Below are 23,830 nucleotides of genomic sequence, written 5' to 3' on the forward strand. Positions count from 1 at the left end.
CATCTGGGTACGACCGCGCTGGCTTCGTAGTTCAGGGTATTATTTGCCGTTGTAGCAACTTACCGCAAAAATAGTCAATAAAAACTCGTCTATCTACAGCAAAACGTTGCAACTGTCCTTGAAGATCAACATTTAATTTTTTTTATTAATTTTGAGCCAGATTATTCGAACATACAAAATCAAATACCAGTAACGTTTGTGCTTCTTTCCTTGTCAAAGATCAGCAGTGCTTTATTTGCGGCAAGGTTTTGTTCCCAAAGAATATATAACATGGTGCGTCGGACACTTGATAATAAGTTGCTGACCGGTTTTTTCCCCCCAAAGAATAAATAACAAGAGGCGTCAGAGGTTACCTGCACGTCAGCACTTTTTATTCAGCGAACAAATTTCCAAATAGTACGGTACTAATTGTAGTAAAATCTATGATAGTGTGTAACTGATGATCACCAGCAATTCCGTGTGTTTTGTACAAAAGGACAGTTTACACAGTAATCGGAGTGATATAGAGCGCTTCCAAGCTAGGGCGGTACGTGTTTCCTATGGAACTGCTTAATATATTGATCAGGTACATTGTTAGCTTGTAACAGTGCTAAGTACTTGTTATTTTCTGATATGGAGACTTGGTTTGCTGTAAGTTCATATAGTCTGGAGTAACAATCATGAAAAATTTCCACTTCGCGTATAATTCTTTCTGAACAACATTGTAGGCACTATTGTAATGTCTGCAAACGGTGGGAAGCTACTCCAGAGAATAATTTCTTGGGGAGATCATTTTTATTTCATGTAATGAAGCTATAATATATGTCTTATTTTTTGCTTAAAAAATTCAATCTGCCAACGAAAAACGAAGTTTCTTTTAACTTTGAAGGTAAGACACCAGTAAATGTAGAAATGGTTGAACATTGTTTCCAGGCCCATGACATCCTTTTATTGCCACAGAAATGTTTGCAAACCTTTTCTTGATTACTGGACTTCCTATTTATGGCGTGATAGAAGCGTGAAGGCTATTTGGTGTTCAGCAGCTGCGAGTTTAACAAAAAACATATCTGCATGTAGCCCTGATTTGCATATTATCCAGTGAATTTCATTTTGTAACCACTCCTATCCATGTGCCAGTCAGTTAGCCGAACGAAGTTTACTTGGCTCTCCACTTTGGCCATCTTCAGTTAGAAACCTAGAAAAAGTTTATAAATGATTACTGTCTCATGCAGAGAATGGGGGATATAGCATAATTTTAAAATGTGGAACACATATTGAGGAGAAAATGAGTTCAAATATTCAGAGAAAACATCAGTAGTGGTTCCTTGAAATTTATTCTTTCCCTAAAACTTGTGCAGCTGAACTGTTGTTCTCTTGGAATTAGCTTAATTTTATCAGGATGTGAAACTTTTGTCTTCCACGCGACATTCTAAATTTTCAATTAGCAGTTACAGCATTTGACATCCACCCTTTCCAAGTGGAGCATGACTGCATTGTTTATGGTTGCAGAAACATTTACAGGTAATATAAAATGCACTTGTAGTTTATGAAGAACAGACTGAAGGGTGTTACCAGTCTGCCCTCGTCCCCCCTCCTTCCCTATAAAATAAAAATGTTTGACAACCATGACATGCATTCTTCCCTGCCAAACAGATAGACATACCATTCCAGTGGCTGCTTGTTGAATGCAAGAGATTGGTTATAGTATGAGTCATGAATGGTGATTTTTGAGTTTAGGCTTCTTCTGCGCACCTGTGTCATGTATTCTCTGACAGCCAAACAGTATTCAGTGCTACGATCTCTCAGCTTTGAACATCGTAGCCATCATGAGCATTAAACATGATTGTACAGAGTATCTAGTGAATTTTTACTGCATTTTTTGTAAGTTGTCATTCTACCTGCAAAACACTCATATGCATGTACCACAACTTGCTTGGAACCAGCAACAATGCTGTCCCCATCCTTATCTCAAATTGAATGAACTGCCATAATTTTTGAATCGGACTGTAGTAGCAAGTGTGCCCAGAATTTCTAGTATTTCATTATTTACCTCAAAAGTGGCTTCACCAGCCAGTTACCACCCTCCCCTCATGTTCCCCCATTTTTACAGATCTCTATAGCACCATGAAAGTCATTTACTCATGTCTCAGCATGTGCCCTGTCATTCAATTAGAACACTCAGGGTAGCACTGTTCATGGATAATGAGACAGACTGCAGTAATCTAAGTTCAATAAATTTTTCCTCTCTGTGACTGAAAATATGGAAACATAAAACATCAGCCTCCCTTAGAAGCCATAAAGCTATTTAATCTTACCCATATACACTAATGATAATACTGCACTTCCAATCCACAACATCTAATGAAATTATAAAAAATCATCAGACTGCTAAAACACAAGTTATGGATATGGCAGAATATCAGACAGGGCACTGAATTATATAGTGACTCGATCAGCAGTATATTGTACTGTTTATGTAACCAATGTATGAAAATTGGGGTATTTTCTTATAGATTAAAACATGCTACAATGATGCCAATATACACACAAATTGAGAGAGACATGTAGTACCTAACTGTTGGCCTATTTGTTTGCTGAAGTTCTTTCAAAAGTGTTTGAGAGGGTAGTCTATAATTAGCCTTATGAAAATGTAACACGAAATAGCTCACTGACACCCTCCCAGTTTGGGTTTTGCAAAGGTCACTCACAGAGAGAGCAATATTCTGGCTCACAAAAGAGATTGTAGATGAGCTGAACTGTAGAAAGGATTCTGTGAGTATTTTTTATGATATTACTAAAACTTTTGACTGTGTAAAACTTAACACTCTAGAACAGAAATTTTCAGATTATGATATAAAGACCAACCATTAGTTTTGCTACAATCTCACATAAAAGGAAAGAGAATGCTGCCCCAAGATGCAGATGAAACAATGATATCAGAGTATGGTGTTCCAAAAGGCTCAGTGATTGGATCACTGATCTTCTTAATGTACATTGATGACCTACTGGCATCAATAAATAACAAGGCAGTATAGTAATGTTTGCTGATGATATGAGTACAGTATTGTGACGAGTGCGTGAAATCCTCAGAAAATAACTTAGTCTATCATTAAACCTTTCAAAGACAAATCTAGAGCAGTTTCAGCCAGAAAATAAAAAGATACAAGCTCTAGAAATACATATCAGTGGTCAGGAAATTAATAAAACTCTACTACAAATGGGTAATCAATTATGATTGTTCAAGAGGAAATTGAAATAATTCCTCATGAATCATACTGTACATAATTTAAATGAATTTCTGAACTGTAAGTTATGTAAAAGGTGTACTGTGTTGTAAATAACTTTGTAATAATATATGCTATTTATAGGTGTCATATTTATGCCGTGCATGTGTATTGACTGCAGTATTGTTTTTCTTATTTTGTCCTCCATGTAATATTGCATTCTTTGACTTGTTCTACATTACAGTAAAATCTTTGTAGAGAATGTAATTTAACAGAACCAAATAAAAATAAAAACAAATCAATAAATCCTGCCTTTTGTTCTAGTCTCTGTGTTACTCATATGCCTTTTCCCACTGATTATACAGAGGACCACCTCATTTATGTTATCAATCCATTTAATTTTCAGCACCCTCTGTTGCACGACTTCTCAAATGCTTTGATTTGTTTTTTTTTTTTTTTCCAGTTTCCTGAAGTCCATGATTTTCAACCATGCAATGCTGTGTTCCGAACATACACTCTCAGAAATGTCTTACTCAAATTAAGCCTGATGGCTGTTGATAATTGACTTCTTCTCATCAAGAATACCCTCTTTGTCTGTCCTAATCTGCTTTTCATGCCCCTCTTGGTTCATACAACTTGTGTTATCTTGCTTCCAAAGTAGCTTAATATCTTCATTTCACCTATATCGTGTTCTCCAGTTGTGTTGGTTCGTGTATCACTGAACTCATTGCTGCTACTCATCATGATTTTCATCTCCTTTGATTTACTCCCAACTCATACTCTGTTCTCATTCGGCTGCTTGTTCCATCCAGCAGGCACTACAAGTTTTCTTCACTTTCGGTGTGGGCAACAGTGTTGTCAATGAATCTTATCATTGACTTGCTATTGCACTGAATTTTAATTCCACTCTTGAAGCTTTATTTTATTTCAATCTTTGCTTCTTCAATGTATAGCATGAACAGTAGTAGGCCTCACATCATTCTAATCCAATTACTTCATTCTTGGTCTTCCAGTCATATTGTTCCCTCTTGGTAATTGTAGATATTGTAAATTACTTTGCTTTTCCTGTAGCTAGAACCTATTGTTCTGATAATTTCAAATATCTTGTACCATTTCAAGTTGTAAAGCACATTTTCCCAGTCAAGAAATGATATGAAATTGTCCGTTTTTCATAAACTGTACAACCATTATGAAGTGCAACATCAGAACTATATCTCTTGTGCATTTAGCTTCCCTAAAGCTCAGCCCATCATCTAACAGATTCTCAATTTTCTGTTTTGTTCTACTGCATGTTATTCTTGTCATATGTTGAAAGCATGAACTGTTATGCCAATTGTGTGATAGTTCTCACATTTATCTGCCCTGGCTCTCTTTGGTATTGTGTTGATGGTATTCTTCTGCAAGTTCAATGGCAAGGTTCCAGTCTCATAAATCCTATACATTAACTTAAGTAGTTCTTTTGTTCTTACTCCCCCCACCATGATTTTAGAATTTCCGAAGGAACACTTTTTATCATTTCTGCCTTGTTTGATTGCAACTATTCCAAAGCTCTATGCAATTCTAATTTCAGTATTGGATCCCCTAGCTCGTCCAAATTGACATCCACTTCTTTTCCTATCATCTCAACAAACTACTCCTTGATCTCGTAATGGCCTTCAGTGCACTGTTTCCATCTCTCCACTCTCTCTATCTGTCTCATCTGATTGTTTAACAGTAGAAATCCTTTTGAGCTCTTGGTGTTGTCAGTTGTTTTTAATTTAACTGAAAGTTATTTTGACTTTTCTGTATGGTGAAACTGTCCTTGCAAAAACTGTTCCTTTTCAGTTATTAAACATTTTCCCTGAAGCTGTTTTGCTTCAGCTTCTCTGCACTTTCTATTGATTGCATTCCTTGTTACTTGTATTGCTATGTTTTTGTCTCTACTTAAACATTTGATGTGCTTCCTTTTCACATTGGGCAAGTAAGTACCTATTTCTTCTATTACCAAAGGTTTCTTCACAGTTTTTTGCGCCTACATTTGTCTGTCCAACTTGTGTGGTTGCCCTTTTTAGTGCGGCCTTTCCTCTTCAACTGAACCATCTGCTGTGGTGTTCAATATTGCATTTGTACAGTGTCAGATAACTTCAAATGCTGAGCATCATTTGCCAATACTTCAGTTTTCTATGTCTTTACACTCTGTAAGAAGTTAGGCAACTCTAAACCACATTTCTTTCATCAAAGAAGTTGTCACAAACACACTCGAGCCTGTTAGACAGCTATATTATCTTCTAGGAAGAAACTGGAGTAACTAATATTATGTAATGAATACTAGAGCACAGAGTTTCAAACACTACCAGTTTTTAAGATTTCTACATCTTGTATAGATCTTTTTTTGAATTATTGTGATGAAGAAGTATCTTCTACATTACTTCAAGAAAAACTAAGAAGTTTTTTCTGTAAAATATTTGTATACACTACAGTACTTGTTATACAGCAGATTGTTTTTAAAAGTCCCTGTGAATGATGATAGACCTAGACCTATGTTCTTTATTGTTTTATTGTGGTAGCATAGTTTATTGTATGAACTTTCTCATATGGACTAGAGCTGTAGTTGTCATTATACATATGTGATAGGTTGAAGGAAACAAACAATGATCTCAGAATAAGAAGAGTTCAGAAAAAAAGAGCAAAAATAAACATCATCAATTTCTTTTTTCAAATTCACTCATCAAAATAGTATTATAAACTAAACATTGAGACTTCGTTTACTATCTCAGATCCTAAGTATTAAATAAGAAAACCCATTGTGTGACAAAGACAAGAGACTTTTACATTTTCGTGAAGGGAAACAAATTCTGGCTGAAATTTATGTGTGGCAAATTTTTAAATTAATTTACCCAGAAATTTTGACATTAATAAATATGAGTATGTTACATACAATCTATGAAACCTGAAAATAAATACAAAGAAACAATAATTCAAAGATGTTTGCTCAATATTCAAAGATAGTAGCTCAGATCAGAAACATATTGTTCATCAGAGCACATAGTAACACTGTACTAGTCCTACAGCCTGACTATGGTGTGAGACTGTGCTCTCACCAGTTCAGTGTTGAACAACAACAAACAGAGAAACAGTTCTGAGTCGCCTCCTTATTGTGGGATACAGAATCCATCACCTCATACATATGCACATACTCACTGCATATTGTAGGGACAGAATTTAGCATGGACATGAGAACACCTCCACTGTTTGCTTGATGAATAAGAAGAGTATACAGGTGTTGATAGTCATGGTACAAAGGTCACAGTACAGAATGGTATACACCAGTGGAGTAATACAAGTACTGAATGAAGTAATGTATCTCATTTATTAGCAAAGTACTGTTTGCACAGTTGGTCGAAGTGCACTCATGTGAGCAATATTACATGAGATGAAATGGAGCTCGTAACACATGTACCATTGGTTTCATCATCAAATGATACAAGACCTATTGTGAGGTCATGTGCATCCATTGGTGTGCATACAGCATATGGCAGGCTCCTTTCATCTAGGAAAGAAATGCAGCAACAAATTGCCCCTGAATTCTATCAGAAAGTTTGAAGAATACTACACTAACATGATGGTGCCAATGTGCTGTCCATGGCTTCTGGATTAATTCCAACTGTTTACATTTGGAATTCCATTGAGTGAGATTAGCACACCTCAGCCAATTTCTATGAGTCTTTGGGGCAGTTGAATGGCCATGATTAGCAAGAATTTCCAATGTTTTTCAAGATGTCATAGAGGCAGTACCAAAAGGTATCAAACCATCATCATTGCAAAATGGAGTGCTATGAACTACTATGAAGGACTCTGTAACCATTGTGCTCATGAATGTGTATGTCGAGTAAAGTCCATCAATATTTAGTTCTCGCATAAAAAACTGTTCTTGTATTTTCTCACTGTTATTGCCTTGGGCTAATTTAAAGTCTCTTATCTTTTAGCAGGCACCGTTAGTTCCTTAGGAACATACCAGAACCTCTTTTAGCTTTGATTTGTAATTTGTGGACCTCACACAGTACCACTAAAACAGCAGAAAATGTGATACCTCAAGAACATTGGAAAGGGGTCATTTGACCTCTGATGACCAGTATATTAAAGATCCACATTATGGTTACAATAAGACCTTTACTTTTGCATTAATTTCTGTCTTGTATGCCTTACAGTGTCAGCCTTAACATGAAGTTTTAATACCTTTAAATAACTGTGTTGGATACAAAATGTTGCATTTGTACCCAGAAAAGTGACAATTTCTTAACATTTCATCATTTTGAAATAGTTCATAGGTCAGTCTCCTCACTCAAAACTTGGTATATTATTTAATGACAGTCCCAAAAACTAGATGTCTATGTCACAACCAAAGTATGGTTATAATCCATTCTGTTTAGCTCTGACTGATAATGTCCTGTGACTGCTGACTTGTTACGCTGCTGTTGGTGTTCTCAGCAATGATCTTTGACAGTGCACACCATCTGACCTTTTATAAGTCTTGTCACATTGACAGAGTTACTGATAGACCCCAGATTTTGAAAGTCAGTGGCCGTCTTTGACACTTTCAAGCAGTACCCATGTTTTAGCTGGTTGGTGGTAGACTATTTTCACTTGGTGTTTCCAGAAATTCATCCTATCTTTCTGGATAATGTGCCACAAAAAGGAATGAATACAATGGCCACTTCATTCTGATGTTCCGCTTCTGTTTCCACAAGTTGTATTGTGTGTGTAGGATAGAGCACTCTTTGAATCTGCCACTCCTTGTGGCTTTTCTTTTAGAACACCGCCTACAGGTGTTCAGCTTCTTGGTTGAGACTTTCATTGTCAGAAAGGGTGCAAATCCGATGTATGAATGTTTTGAACACACCATTCCTCTGCACTGGGTGGTGGCAGCTTTCCGTATATAGGTACGGGTCAGTATGCATCATCTTTCAATACACACTGTGGCCCAACATACCCTCCACTCTTCTTTTTACTGGTACACCCAGAAAGGCAAGCACTCCAGCCACTTTGACTTCCATGATAAAATTGATGTTCTGGCCTATGGTATTGTCATGTACAAGGAAGTCACTCAACTCTCTTAAGCATGGCCATATGACAAAAGGCATTGTCTCTGTAGTGCAAGAAAGAGGCAAGTTTCCATTGAACTGATTCCAGCATTTCTTCCTTAAAATTTTCCGTATACATGTTGGCAGCAACTGGTGGAAGTAGACTCCCCACCTTCCATTTGCTCAAAGTGACCACTGTCGAAAAGAAAGTATGTTGATGTCAAGACATGCCTAAAAAGGTCGGGAATCTCTATGGCAAATTTTTAGCCAATAGGTTCTAAAGATTCTTGAAAAGCCATTCTGGTAAAAAGAGAATTAATGTTGAAGTGGTAAAAAGATAAATATTGTTGAAGCTCATGAGGATGTCAGTATCCTTGGAGTTAAACTTTTGTCTTGGTATGGACTGCAGAAGTTTACTAAAATTGGGTGCCTGTATCCCCCATTGTTAACCACAATGGTGCCCTGATACAGTCCCTCACTAAGTACCTGAAGGATTTGCTTAGCCCATATGTCAGGAAGCATTCACATCACATTCTCAACTCCATGGATTTTGTGGGATGCCTTAATAGCACCAATGGTACACAAGATTGCATAGCCTAAAAAGACAGCAGTCAGGAATGTTATCGATTGGAACCACATAGAATGGACTATGACCATATTGAGATTCAGACACAGATGTCTAACTTCTGAGACTATGTCATTAAACAATCTATTGGGATTCGAGTAAGGGAAACACTGATTAACCATGGTAGTGGCTACATCCTTAGTAAGGCCTGGGAACTTAACAGTTGTCTGATTAAGGAGAGGAAGGAGATACCCCACAATGAACTTACTTTGGGAGCAGGTGCCAAGAAAAGTACCTGTGAGGAAAGCAAGGACTGAGCCGTGTGCCAGTGGGGGGGAGTGGGGGAGGAGATGGTAGTCATGGATGGCAGTTATAATGGCAGTTCAGAGGGAGGGGGGAAAGAGATAAAAGTGCTGTGCTGACCCCCAAGCAGTCAGTTCATCAATGCAGCTGATGATGGCAACGTGGTCACTTGCCGTAATGTTGTGCCCATTGGACACTGCCATCCAGTTTGTCACTTGTGAGCTACTTCATCAAGGAGTACACTTGGAGAAGCTGAAGAATCACATTTCATCATTTATTTGTTCTTAAACATTGAAATCACACTTCAAGCAGGTTATTGGTATTTTTTTGTATGCATTTTCTGCAGACAGCTTTTTTGTGTTTCTCACAGGTGTTGCTTGTCTTGTTTCCTTTGCACATTCCAGTTTGAGACTTTGTGTGTTTCTTTTTTTAAGTTTTCTAATTCAATAGTCGCTTCTTAATTTGATTGGCTTTCTTGCTCTTGCTCTGCTCTTTGTTGGTTCCTGTTTATATGTTCATTTAGAAGCCACATAATGAATGGTTTCCTCTTCAGGCTATTTTTGGTTATTTGAGTGTAGATGAACCACAATCACTTGTTTTGTCTAGGATATTGTAAAATACACACAAGCAGCCCTAATTGAATGTTTACAAACAATTTGATCTGAAGTGTCCATGCAATGCTTTGTGGCATTCTGGTTTCTTCTTTCCTTATTAGGTCGCTGCTACTTCAGGATGTAGTGTGAAGATAATAATTACATTCTTATTCTTCTTCCCTCGACGCACTTGCAGTGCGCACTCTGGCTTATCAGTATTTTTTGAGATGATGGTGGAATGTATAATTCAGAATTGTTCTTCTTCTTGCTGTTGGGGATTTATTGGTGAATCTTGGTCATTGTTCCAGGTTGATTTCTTCTGTTTAAGCTTTTTGGCAAGCTGAAGGGATTTGAAGAAGTTGTCCATTGCCATATTCCTTCATTGATTATAAATAACTCCATGAAGTGACAAACGACTTACTCTCCATATACCTGATACCACTATTCTACATTTTCGTATGGCTGACACTGGAAAAAACGCAAAAGTGAGGAAATGCAGAATTGAGGAAAATGTTAAAACCCCTCAAAACATAAGCAAAAACACACGTAATTGGCTTATATGATTAAAAATCACAAACCTCTCCAGTACTTTGTGTAAAATCTATCTAAGTGAAGAAAATTAAATGTACAATACAATGTTTTTACAATAATTTGTGATAATGAATTTCATCAGTTCTTAAAAAATCACAGATGTTTAACAGCAAGTAAAAACTCATCAAAAAATTGAAATTGGTATCTAGGGACAAAGTAATCAAGCTGTTTTCTGACATGTGACAACTGCAAATCATACCTTCAAAACATCTCTTTTTTAGGGATCATTTTTTGTGTTCACTCAGAAAGAAAGCAAAAATTGAGGAACATGTTGAATCAAACCAAAAACATCACAGCAGCTAACTGGTTAAACCATAAGCGTAAAGGTGGACATCTGCTTAATGACTTACTTTCTCAGCATTGCTGTTATTATTTAATACTTTTCTTATGAGTTGCATTTCATCTGTTTATCACTATTAAAGTGTTATTTTAGGCTTCAGTATAGAAACAGACACATGAAAAAATGAGTTCACTTCTCCAATTGACATTACGAGTTTATTAGGAGTTGGCTCAGTAAATCTCTGTAGACTGTTCAAAACGTAAATTTGAAAGAAAGCTCAGGTGCTACAGTTTCGCTTCAGCCCTCTATCACTGCTGCCAGTGTTTACAATCTATATAGTGTGGTGTGTGGAGAGGAGAAGCAGCCCTGCAGTGATGGGAGTGCAGGTAGGGGTGAAAGCATTTGACATAAATGTCACACAGAAATAGAACAACGGTTTTGGAATAGAACATTTTAAAGACTTTCGTGTTCAAATCTGACAGGATACAGTTGGAACAAATTTCCTCTCTCGCATCTTCCTTCTCCACAACAACCTAAAATATTCCCTTGATTCTGCCACCACCTACGGTGCAAACCACCTGTCCTTTGATCCACTTATAACTTGTTCAGTCACATCAAATGTCAACTGGAAGAAGACAGAATGAAGTGAAGCGAGATGTTGAGTAAGAACATATAATCGAGGTAAACCTTACTAGGAAGAAATGTAAAATTGGGGAATTTTTAGCACTATTCTTATGGGTTTCTCACAGGGGTTTCAAATTTATGGTGTAGAATTGCAGAAAATGTAAAATGGAAGTTTCTCTGTATCTGACCGACCCTCCTCCTTAATAATGTACAGGAAAGTGTTGCATACTATTTGTAAGAGACGTGCAGTTACCCAGAACTTCAGTCTGTATTTGTAAGATTTGTTTGGCATAAATGTGCATCTTACTTTACTCGGAAGTAACTGTTCATCAATTTAAATATTTTTGCCTCGTAAAAGTGGGGACAGTTTTGCATGAACTTGTTCTATATTCCAAGGATAGATTGCTACTCAGCATATAGGAGAGACATTGAGTCACAGACAGGAACAACTAAAAGACAACTGTATATTTTAGCTTTCTACCAAGAGGCCTTCATCTGAAGTAAGAAGTACACACACAAGCACAACTCTCTCTCTCTCTCTCTCTCTCTCTCTCTCTCTCTCTCTCTCTCTCTCTCTCACACACACACACACACACACACACACACACACACACACACACACACACACACACACACACGACCACTCTCTGTGGCCACTGTGGCCCAGCTGACTCTGGCCACACAGCCAGAGACAATGGTCATGTTTGTGAGTTGTGTGAGTTTGAAAGTGTGTGTGCTTCTTACCTCATAAGAAGGTCTTTTGGCTGAAATCTAAAATATATAGTAGTCTTTTTGTGGTGCCTGTCTGTGACTCAATATCTCATTTAAATGTGGTAGCAATCTACCCTTTTCATATTATTGTTGTTATTTCATCCTGGACTTTCCATTGTTTGTTCTCTATACCAAAAGTAAAAGCAAATTTCTCAACAGGATGACTTCTCATCGAAGTGGTGGAATCTGACAAGTTCTCGGAATTTGTCTCTTGTCATTTTATCCCTAATAAAATTAGGCCTCCACAATGTGCCAAAGAAACATCTTTAGTATAACAAGCACATTTTGCGTACATGGTATCAATAATTGTCTCTAGTTCCTCAATGATACGCTCCAGTTGTGTTTTTTGTTTCATTCCAAGCATTTGATTCTGTGCGTTTTGTTATGATGCACAGAATTGGTTCATCAAAAAGAAGTTCCAGGACATTCAAGCTGCTCTTCTTCCAGGAGACAGTGTTTAACGACCTCTCATTCCACTACATCTCTAGCTGCTATCTTCACAATTTTGCCAGTTGGCTCCAGAGATTGTAGTGAGAATTGAGATTGGGGGGGATATCTATTGATGGTAACACCTCGTCAGTGTCTAATTTTGTTACCAGTTGACTTTGGCAGATAACCACCTGCTGACTCTGTTAAGTACTTTGATTGCTCCAGAATTAGTAAAATCTCTTCATTAGTAAGATAATGCTGAAGCTATTCAACTATGTAATTGAAATCGCATGTTACAGGCTGGAAAAAAAAGAAAAAAAAAAGAAAAAAAACATCTGGTGAGGCGAGTAAGAACAGTGACCCACAAAATATGACTGAAAAGTTATGTTAGAATGTTCAGCATGGGAACCTTTCCAACAATGTGCTTTTTCTTATTTGAGTAAGTGGTTGTTGACCAAAGCAAAATACAATGCAAGTATCAGAACACTAACATTCTGAAGAGGAGTTACGCCAAGGGTCAGTTGACCTCTGCTGCTGTCCTACATGTACTTCATGAAATTTTAATGAAATCAAAAAAATGTTAGCAAATTGGGGCTGATTATTCTCAAAAGTAGAAGAAATGAGGAAAAGTTACAAAGTTTGGAGGAGAAATGTTAAATACAAAATTTGTTATTATGGAAACAAAAGTTGAAAGGTGTCTTTTGACACCTTTTGCTATTACTTCATTCAAGAATTTGCATCTGTACCTTAAACTCATAGATAACTGTATAAATGTTACTAGTGTGTAAAAATGAAGTTTTAGACAAATCTTTACTATAAACATATCATGAACTGCTTGAAAGAAATCTCACTATATTTTTGCTATCATTAGTAGTACAAATTTTATAGTCCTGTACCCAGGTAAGCTACCTGTGTCACAGATGGGTTGAGAAAATTACTTTTAATGCATAAAATTAAGTAAATTAAAAATCATCATCTATTACTATTAAACTTGTAATTGCATAATCTCCTACCTGAAGCTGTGACTGGAACTGCAGTTTTAATTTTGTTCTACCCCCTCTCATTGTCTTGGATTGGGCTGGACTTTTCAAGACTTCAGCTCATGCTCTGAATGTCTCTGGAAAATCTCTGTGTTACAATATGAATGGGCTTAGAAGAATGGTCCTCCCTGAAAATATCCAGTGCTTGGTTGCTGAACATACCCTACAGTTTAACTCAAGAGATCTGAGTGCCTGCTACACAAAAAGGGCCATTTGGATCCTTCCATCTGTGCTAGTTTTCCTAAACCCGGGAGCTGGAACCTTGCAGTCCAACTTAACCTTGCATTCTGACACCCACTGAGTTAACTTCCTTTAACATAGAATACCCTCAATCTTTTACCAGTCTCATAATCTCTTTTTTCCATTTTTTGTTATATATATTTTTTTCTGTTTATCATATCTTAATTCATTTTTAAGTATTGCTTTCTACTTTCTTATTTTTGTTTCCCCCTCCCCCCTCCCTATCATTCATTGGTTTTCCCATCTCCTATTCCTCATTGCACTCTTTGTTTCATTTCACTTCCTCTTAATTCAACTTTACTCCTTACTCTGTCCTCATCATCTCTCAGCTGAAAGAGGCACAATGGTCATCAGTGTATTTTTTTCTGAGCTCTCACTCTCTCAGCCACCTTTCCTCTCATCATTGTCTGTCCACACCCTCTTGATATGTGGGTCCCTGTCATCCTGAAGTTCATAAATAACACAACAGCGAAAGAAATAATAAGGTGGACCATAACTTTCTTTCCTCTGCAATATAATTCACTAGCTCCTCAGTAGTTATGAATATACCCATCTGATCTTCAGTGTTACGTAAAATAAAAGAAAGCTAACCACTCACCTACAGCAGACTGACGTGTATCACATAGACACACATAACAGAAAGTGCTGTTCACTAGCTTTCACGATCTGGCACCTTTTCTGGTAGAAAGTACACACCATTCAGACACACAACTACACAGAGACCTAAACATGCACTATGGTGGCGACACTGATTACTGATTATCAATTGCTGAGGGCAGTTGCCTAGGCTGATGGATTTGGAGAGAAAAATAGAGGAGGAAACCCAAAGCAAGGAGGAGATATTATGAGGCAGGAGCAGAAAAGATACATGATACACAAGTGCACAACAAGATGAAAGGATCTCTGAGGGTGTACAGTAATAAGAGATTTAGAAAGCTGGCAAAGGAGAGGAGGATGGAGATGGAGATGAAGGAGACAGGGAGGTGAGAGAGACAGTAAGATGAAAAGTGAGCTGGGGGTGTGTGGGATTGAATAAGGATGAGGATGGAGTGGTGTGGACAATGACAAAAGAGAAAAACTAAGATGAATCAGTGGAGAACGGCACACATTGTGAAGCAACTGTTAAAGGCATTGTTGTTTTGATGTGCAGAATGTTTGGCAACCAAATGGCCAAGTTTGTGGTTTGCCACAAGTTGGCAGTGGCCACTAATGTGAGGAAACATTTGGTTACCTGTCATGTCTACATAGAATGCTGCACAGCAACTGCAACATACCTCGTATATAACATGAATGTTATCACATCTAGCACTGTCATTTATAGTGTAGGACATGATTTTCACTGGAATGTAGTAGGCTGTAGGGCGACAGGTATTGCAACTGGGTCATTCACAAGGGAGTGGTCCAGGATTGGGAGGAGGATTGGAGTAAGGATGGAAAGGGATATTCTGTAGGTTGCCTGGGCAACAGAACTCCAATTTAATTGAAGTGAGTAGAATTTTGGGAAGGATATCCCTCATCTCAGGGTATGACGAGAGGTAATAGACGCCATGGTGAAGGGGGTGGTTGAGCTCTTCAAGGCCATAGTGATATGAGTGATCAGAGGAGAGCTTGTAGATGACCCAGGTGGAAGATCTGTCCCCATACAACCTATTACGGTCCAGTCACAATCATTTATCATCATTATACATCATTATAAATGGCAGGGTCATATGTGATAACATCCATGTTATAAGAGAAATGCTGCAGTTACTACACAGCATTCTATGTGGGCATGATAGATAACCAACAGTTTACTCACATGAAAGGCCACCACGAAACTGTGGCAAACCACCAATTTGCCCATTTAGTTGCCAAACACACTGCATGCCAAAGCACCAGTGCCTTTAACAGTTGCTTCACAATGTGTTCCATTTGGACCCGTCCTTCCAGCAAACGGTTCTCTGAATTATGCCGATGGGAATTGTTTCTCCAGTATGTCCTGCGTTCTTGCAATCCCCCTGGGCTAAACCTCCACTAACCTGTTTCCCACTACCTCATCTTACCATTTCCATTTCGTCATTGTCTATACCAGTTCCTCCCTATCTTAATCATGTACTACCATCTCCCATCACGTCCCCCCTTTCCCCAACCCCCCCCCCCCCCCCCCGAAATGTGGGCATTGTCTGTCTCACTCTCTTCTCCCCCCCCCCCCCCCCCTCTCTCTCTCTCTCTCTCTCTCTCTCTCTCTCTCTCTCTCTCTCTCTCTCTCACACACACACACACACACACACACACACACACACACACACACACACTCTTTCCCCCCTCCAATTTTCCAACCCTCTCACCTTAATCACATCCCTTTCTCCCTCTCCGTCTCCATCTTCCTCTCTTTTCCCTCTCACTCTTCCCCCTCTCCTTCTTTCCAAATCTCTTATTTGCTCTGAACCCTCAGAACTCCTTTCATCTTGTTGTGTAACTGTCTTTTTGCTCCTGCCTCATTCTGACCCACTACTCCCTCCTTTCCTTGGGCTTCATCCTTAACCCCTCCCCATGTCCATCAGCCCAAGGCAGCTGCTCTAAGTAAATGATAATCAGTAATCAGTGTCACTGTGGTAGTTTGTGTTTGGCTGTCTGTATGCTCATGTGTATGAATGTGTGTTCTTTCTACAAGAAAAAGAGCCAGAGCTCAAAAGCTAGTGAACAGTTTTCTGTTATGCATGTCTATGCACCACACATCAGGCTGCTATAGGTGAATGGTTGCCTTTCCCTTGTCTTATGCTTTCTTATGTAATACCACATTACAATAGCTTCTATTTCTGCCTTGTCTAAATTGTTTATCATTCATATTCTCTTCTGTACAAGCCTACACTCCAGATAAATTTCTTTGGAAAGACTTCTTTACACTATCATTTATAAATACCTTGTTAAGAAATTTCCTTTTTTTGAGAAGAGCTTTTCTTGTTATTATCAAATTTCTTTCTAATTAGGCCATCATCTGTTATTTTGTTACCCAAATAACAAAATCCATGTATTACTTGTAATGTCTCATTTATTAATCTCCTTCCCTCAGCATTGCCTGATTTGATTCCTTTTGTTGGGTTCATTTTAATAACCTCTTTCCGAAACACTATCAATTTCATTCAATTTATCTTCCAATCCACTGGCCTTCTCTGACAGAATTACAATATCATCAGTGAACTTAAAATTTTTAATTTCTTCTCACTGAACTTGGACTTCCTATCCTTTGTTTCGTTTACTCTTTGCACAATATACAGATTGAATAACAAGGAGGATAGGAAACAATGCTGTCTCTCTCGTTCTGAATGCTTCTCTTTCATGTTGTTCAAATCTTATAACTACAGTGTGGTTTTTGTTCAAGTTGTTAGTAGTATGTTACCCCTGTATTTTATCCCAGCCACATTTAGAATTTCAATGTGTGTATTTCAGTCAAAATTATCAGTAGATTTCACTAAATCTACCAAAAATGTAGATTTGACTTTTTTCACATTGACTTCTGAGATAAATCATATGGGCCATATTGCTTTGTATGTTCCTGCATTTCTCGGGAACCCAAACTGTTCCTCCCCAAGGTCACCTGTCTTTCCATGTTTCTGTAAATAATTCATGTCACTGTTTTGCAGCTAAGATTTATTTCACATATTGTTTGGTAATGTAAACTATTTTTGGATTTGTATGTTCTCCTAAGGATCTTAAAAATTGTGAACGAATATGGTAGACACCAGCTGCTTTGTTTTGTCTTTCAGTGCTCTGTCAAATTTTAATCATATGTCAAATTTTAATCAGAATATTAGTATCCCATCTCATCTTCCTTTACTTCCTCTTTCATTTCCATAATATAGTTTTCACGTTTATTTCCTTTTCTTTTTTTAGTGGCCCTTCTATATATTCCTCCCACCTTTAAACATTCCCTTTTTTGCTGAGTACTGACTTTCCATGTGAACTGCTTCTCTCTTTTTCAAAGTTCTTTTTTGTTTTCCTGTAGGTCACATCTTTCCTTCCCGTAGTCATGCATGTTTAAGCACCTTTGAATGTCTCCTCTTGCCATTCCTGCTTCACCACTGTGCACTTTCTGTCAGTCTGATTTTTTAGACGTCTGTATTCCCTTTTTCCTGCTTCATTTGATACAATTTTTATGTTTTCTCCTTTCATCAGTTCAGTTCAGTTCAGCTATCTAAGCATTTCTGTGACTCTATCCATTCATCTTCTATTATATTCCTCCCATTGTTGTCAGCTGTTCCCTATCGCCCTCTTGGAAACTTCCACAACCAGTGCTTCATTTTAATTTACCCTGGTCCCAGACCTTTAATTTCATATCTTTCTACAATTTCTTATGTTTTGTACAGTTTGTAACCAATAAATTCTGCCCATAGTCGACATCTGCTCCTGGAAATGTTTTACAGTTTAAAATCTGGTTTTTCATTATGAAACCTGTCTGAAGGCTGCTGGTCTCTCTTAGGTATCTTCTTATGCAACCTTCTTGTCTGATTCTGAAACCAGGTGCTTGCAGTGACCTGTGCAAAATTCTACCAGACAGCTTCCCCTTTCATTTCTTTTACCCAGTGTATGTTCTCCTATTATTTTTCCTCCTCTGCTTTTCTTACTATTGAATTCCAGTCCACCATTACAGTTAAACTTTCATCTTTCTTAACCATGTGCGTTATTTATTTTATCTAATCATACATTCTTTTAATCTCTTCATCATTTGAGACGGTAATAGGTACATAAACTTGTTCTACTCTGGTGGGTGTTGATTTTGTGTATATCTGAGCTACAATAAGGTGTTCATTTTGCTGTCCATAGTAGCTCACCCATCTTTTTATTATCTTAATCATCACTAGTCCTACTCCTGAATTACACCTATTTATTTGGTATTGGCAACCCTGCAATCACCAACCCAGAAGTCCTGTCTTTCTGTATACACTTCACTAATACTCACTATATGTAACATCAACCCAATTATTTGTCTTTTTAAATTCTCAGGCCTACTTACCAGATTAAGTGATGTACCATTCCACACTTTGACCCTTAGAATCCCATATTTGTCATTACTGATAAAAACAGCCTTCAGAGTAGTGCCTGCAGTGATACCTGAATAGCGAACTATTTTACTTCTGGAATGTTTTGCCCATGATAATGCATGATCATATAGTGGCACACAATGTTCACAAGAAATATAACACCTAAAATTTCCCTTTGCTTTCAGCTGTTTGCACTACTGACATAGTGTGACCATATCCGTTAATGTTATAAGGCCAGATCAGTCATATTGCTCTTGTGACTACTGGAAGGGCTGCTGCATGTTTGCACAGATACCGTCCAATGTGGTTGCCTCTATTAGTATAGCTTTCTTTATCACTGAGTAACATCCCACCATGGCAGGGTCCATGGGGAGGGGGACAGTGATGTTTACTTTACTCTTAAAGTGAAGTGTATTTCACAAGGAACATTAGTAGTACCAACGTGTGATGTGTCTTTCAGTGATTGTGTCCTGCCTGCAACTGTCAGTTTTACTTTATGTATGGAACCTTTGTACATTTTTACCTTTGGCCATTTTCAAGTTGAGTGATGCTAGCATTAGGTTTGGGAAAGGAAGTGGGGAAATTGCCTTAAGCTGATCCATTCAATTTCAGGCATGCAGACACAGGAACCTCATTTCTTGAACTGGTATTTTGTCCTTATATCCTTTGACTGTCTTCAGAGTACATCAACAGACTGAAGTGGCAGTACTCACATCCGTCATCTTTAAGTCAGAGGGGCATGCCACTGTGGATACAGCCACAGATACAGTAGAGCCAAACATGTTGTTCCGTACCAAAAAACTTAGTGTTCCTTACCAAAGAACTTAGTGTGCACTGAATCTGTGCTTAGACACTCAATCCATGGTGGGATATTGATGCATCAGTAGGAATACACTGTAGTAACATCTTTGTGAGGTTTCTCTCTCTCTCTCTATCTCTCTCTCTCTCTCTCTCTCTCTGTTTTTCCCTTCAAAGCTGAAACAGCTATTCCATCAGTTAAGTCCTCCTTCCACACTGAATCCCAGAATTGTAAAGTCAATGACAGAATTCATGATTATACAGCATAGAGTTGCCATTGTCTATACGGTACTCTGCCACAGTCAGTTTATTGGGCTGTAAGAGCCAGATGTATTTTTGGTCTTCAGTATGTCTCCCACAGACCGCACATGTACGTAAGGCCACACCTGCAGAGTAACCTGTAAATCCTAAATTTGTGGAGCATCAAGTCATCTTTGAAGGAATCCTAAAGTGCTGCTGTCTTCAGTGGAGGCTGTGCTCACCCAGACTCAATGATATAAATTGTTCTGTGCTGCCAAATAACATTTCTGCTTCTTGTATGCATGTGGCCCCATGTGCAGTGATGGGTCCTTTGACTTCAAGTGATGGGTATTAGCACTGTAGGTTCAGCCTGTTGGCTCACTTAGAAGATGTGGCCGAAATATCAGTTTAATAAGTGGAGTTTCTGTGGCTGCAGACCTGAAATCTAATGAAGCAGTCAACACACAGTGAAAACAAGTAGATTCTGTAAGCTGTAAATTAATATAATTTTTTATAATTATGGTTCTATATACTTTGTCTCAGTTATATGACTTATCAATAAGAAACAATGCAACTAGATGAGTCTCTTGTAAATAAATCAGCAATATAAGTTCACTCATAAATGAGATAATAAAATTCATTTTCTGATATTTGAATGACAATAATGAAGTACAAGAAAATAACATAAAAGCAACCTGAACTGCACCAGTTCATTTACAGATGTTTATCTATCACCAGCAATATATATCAATATAATAGAAAGGAACATTTCACATGGGAAAAATATATTAAAAAACAAAGATGCTGCAGCTTACCAAACGAGAAAGCAGTGGCAGATAGACACAATAAAAAACACACAAACACACACAAATTTCAAGCTTTCGCAACCCACGGTTGCTTCATCAGGAAAGAGGTAAGGAGAGGGAAAGACGAAAGGATGTGGGTTTTAAGGGAGAGGGTAAGGAGTCATTCCAATCCTGGGAGCGGAAAGACTTACATTAGGGGGAAAAAGGGACAGGTATACACTCACACACACAGCCTTATCCACCTGTGTGGATGGATGCATGATCCGTGTGGATGGATATATATATGTGTGTGTGTCTGTGTGTGTGTGTGTGTGTGTGTGTGTGTGTGTGTGTGTGTGTGTGTGTGTGTGTACCAGTCCCACCAGTCCCTTTTTCCCCCTAAGGTAAGTCTTTCCGCTCCCAGGATTGGAATGACTCCTTACCCTCTCCCTTAAAACCCACATCCTTTCATCTTTCCCTCTCCTTCCCTCTTCCCTGATGAAGCAACTGTGGGTTGCAAAAGCTTGAAATTTGTGTGTGTGTTTGTGTGTTTTTTATTGTGTCTATCTATCAGCACTGTCTCATTTGGTAAGTCACAGCATCTTTGTTTTTTAACAATATATATGTCATTATTGTGGGTTTTTGTGAGCAAACAGCTTGTAGTATTTAAATTAAACTTTATTACAATGTTTAACTATTCCTCTGTACTTTTACAGGTCTCAGTTGTCAGGATGCAAAACTGCAATGATAGGCAGTGTCTGTAGAAGAGATTCACTAATTTGTAAATCATCTGCCAACACATCAGAAAGTGAAAGCTATTCTGACAGTGTAGACGACTCCAAACCTGTAAATTTCTCTGTTACTGTTCAAGATAATAAGACAGTTGATGAAGCTCTATCCTTGGTTGATGATTTCTCTGACACAAAATTTAGCTTAAACCAAAAATGTATACTTCCAGAAGGTTACTGTTCTGGAGAAGAAGAGGAAGGTGAAGATCAACATTTTGGGCATAGTGATGCCAAAAAGTTTAAAGGTAAGTGCTGAAATGTCAAATCTTCAAAAACCAAATGATCTCTCATAATGTCGTATTAGTTTAACAGCCCCAACAAAGACTCATGTTCACAGAATCTATTCTTTCTTGTCCTTATGACTTACCAATTATAATTCTCCCGCCTCACCAAGATACTTGTTAAACAGATTTACTGTAGTCTTATTGTCACAGATAGACCTACATTATTAACTATTTGGCTGCTATGAATGTATTAATATGCCATGTTGTACTATTTGCAAATGGCATGGGCAGATTTACTTGCTTCATTTTGTTGACCTCTCCTGTTGTTATGGGCATGTTTACATGCACTTGTCATATATCAGTGTGCCGCAGATGTATGCTGCAGATGTGTGTTGCAGATGTATTAACATGTGTGACCATACTTACGTCAGTATTTCACAGTAGCTGATCAAAGTCTGGGCTCCATTATTGGAGAGTTGTGTGTTTTTTGCTGTTGTGATCTAGTCTTGCTACTTTTAACTTCACTTTATTTTTTACTTTTACCAGGATTGGCATCAGAAAATATTTATTATATCCTGACCTTTTTTTTCTATGCAGAAAATATTACATTGCAGTTGAACAGAGGAAGAAAGTCTGGAGATGCTTGCTCATTTTGACATTGAGATGACTTCTTTCATCTTGATAACAGTGACAACTTCGATACAAACTTTTGAAGTGACATTCCTCATATGTGTACATTGACTGGTATAACACCACTCCACTGTTTCTACATGAAATGTATAGTTAATTGTTTATTATAATCCCAAGATGCTGGAAGTGGTACTGAAACAATTAGAAATATAGTATTTTTTAGCAACACATTAAATTAGGAAAAAAATTATCTTCACCCATATACATGTACATTTAATGACTCAGCATCAGATTACATATGTCACTGAGGTTAGGAGTTAAGCAGGTTGTAATTTGTCATGATCTAACCAAATGACTAACATTAAGCAGCATAGTGATAGTTTATCGTTAATACAGTATGCAGACTAATCTTCTATGAAATTTTCATCTTATGTTAATGTATATCTTGACCTGTTCCACATAACTTACGATTCTTCCTTTTAATGGGATCTACCAAACACAGTGAGTGAATAAATGAAACTTGTAGCTGATGAAATCAGTCAGTATTACTTTTACACCAAACTATTAAAACTCTTCTACAGGAGACAGTTTATATAAGATCACGGTCTTCTCCCCCCCCCCCCCCCCCCCCCCTTTCTTGTGCCTTTGTCTCACATTGATGCAGGGTCAGGAAGGCTATGAATGGATTTAGCATGGAATTTTTTGTTACCACCCCATTAATCCACCATGAAGAACAATTTGTACCCTGTCTGCCTGTACATAGTCATATTTATGTGAAAGTGAGCGAAAGTTTTCGAACTGCATATGAATCATTTACCTGAAGCCTATTCATTCCTACCCCAGTGTGTCCTACCTAGTCTGCAGTAATTTGTTGAGTGGTTTACAGGCCATTGATCAGTGTTACCCGCGACATCCTCTGGCAGTAACTATCCAGGAGTCAGTTTATGCCCTCGAACAATCTGGTCGTTCAGTAGTCTTTGAATGGACCCCAGGGCATGTTGGAATCACGGGTAATGAGCTCATTGACAGGCTGGCCAAATGGGCCACTCGTAAGCCACTTCTGGAGATTGATGTACCCGAACCTGATCACCAATTTGTGTCACACCGCAAAGTTCTCAGGATTTGGGATGCTCAGTGGTGCAGCTTAGTTACACCCAATAAACTCCGCACCATCAAGGGTTGCACAAATGAGTGGGATTCTTCTCTGCGGGCTTCTTGCAGGCTCTGTGGTCCTCTACCGCCTTCACATTGGCCACACTTGGCTGACGCATGGCTATCTTCTGCGGCCTGAGGCCCCACCATGTTGTCACTGCAGTTCCCATTTGACAGTGATCCACATTTTGGTGGACTGTCCACTTCTAGCCACTCTGAGACAGAATTTTAATTTCTCCAACTCACTTCCTTCGATTTTAGGAGCCGATGCCTCCACAGCTAACTTGGTTTTATATTTTCTCCATGATGCTGGTTTTTATTCTTTGGTTTAAGTTTTAGTTTCTGTCCTTTGTCTCCTTGTGCTTTCTACAATAGTACTTTAGGGTAGAGATTTTAATGTGTTGCAAAGTGGCTGGCTCATCCGTTTTATCCTCATGATTGGCCAGCCCAGGACATCTGCTCTCATTTTGTAAGCTCTTCTGCCTATTTCTTT

The 23,830-nt window shown here is 38.2% G+C and overlaps 1 protein-coding gene across 1 annotated transcript in view; it reads left to right on the plus strand.

Moving 5' to 3' along the window:
• Positions 1-327: 327 nt before the first annotated feature.
• The window catches only part of LOC126282225 (tubulin polyglutamylase ttll6-like), a 395,080-nt gene continuing 371,577 nt past the window's right edge, over positions 328-23,830 (plus strand). The window contains exons 1-2 of the mRNA XM_049981790.1: positions 328-565; positions 21,260-21,576. Coding sequence (XP_049837747.1) covers positions 540-565; positions 21,260-21,576 — 343 coding nt within the window. The 5' untranslated portion in view covers positions 328-539. The remainder of the gene's footprint in view (positions 566-21,259; positions 21,577-23,830) is intronic.

Source organism: Schistocerca gregaria, chromosome 7, assembly GCF_023897955.1.
Source record: "Schistocerca gregaria isolate iqSchGreg1 chromosome 7, iqSchGreg1.2, whole genome shotgun sequence".
Lineage (NCBI taxonomy): Eukaryota > Metazoa > Arthropoda > Insecta > Orthoptera > Acrididae > Schistocerca > Schistocerca gregaria.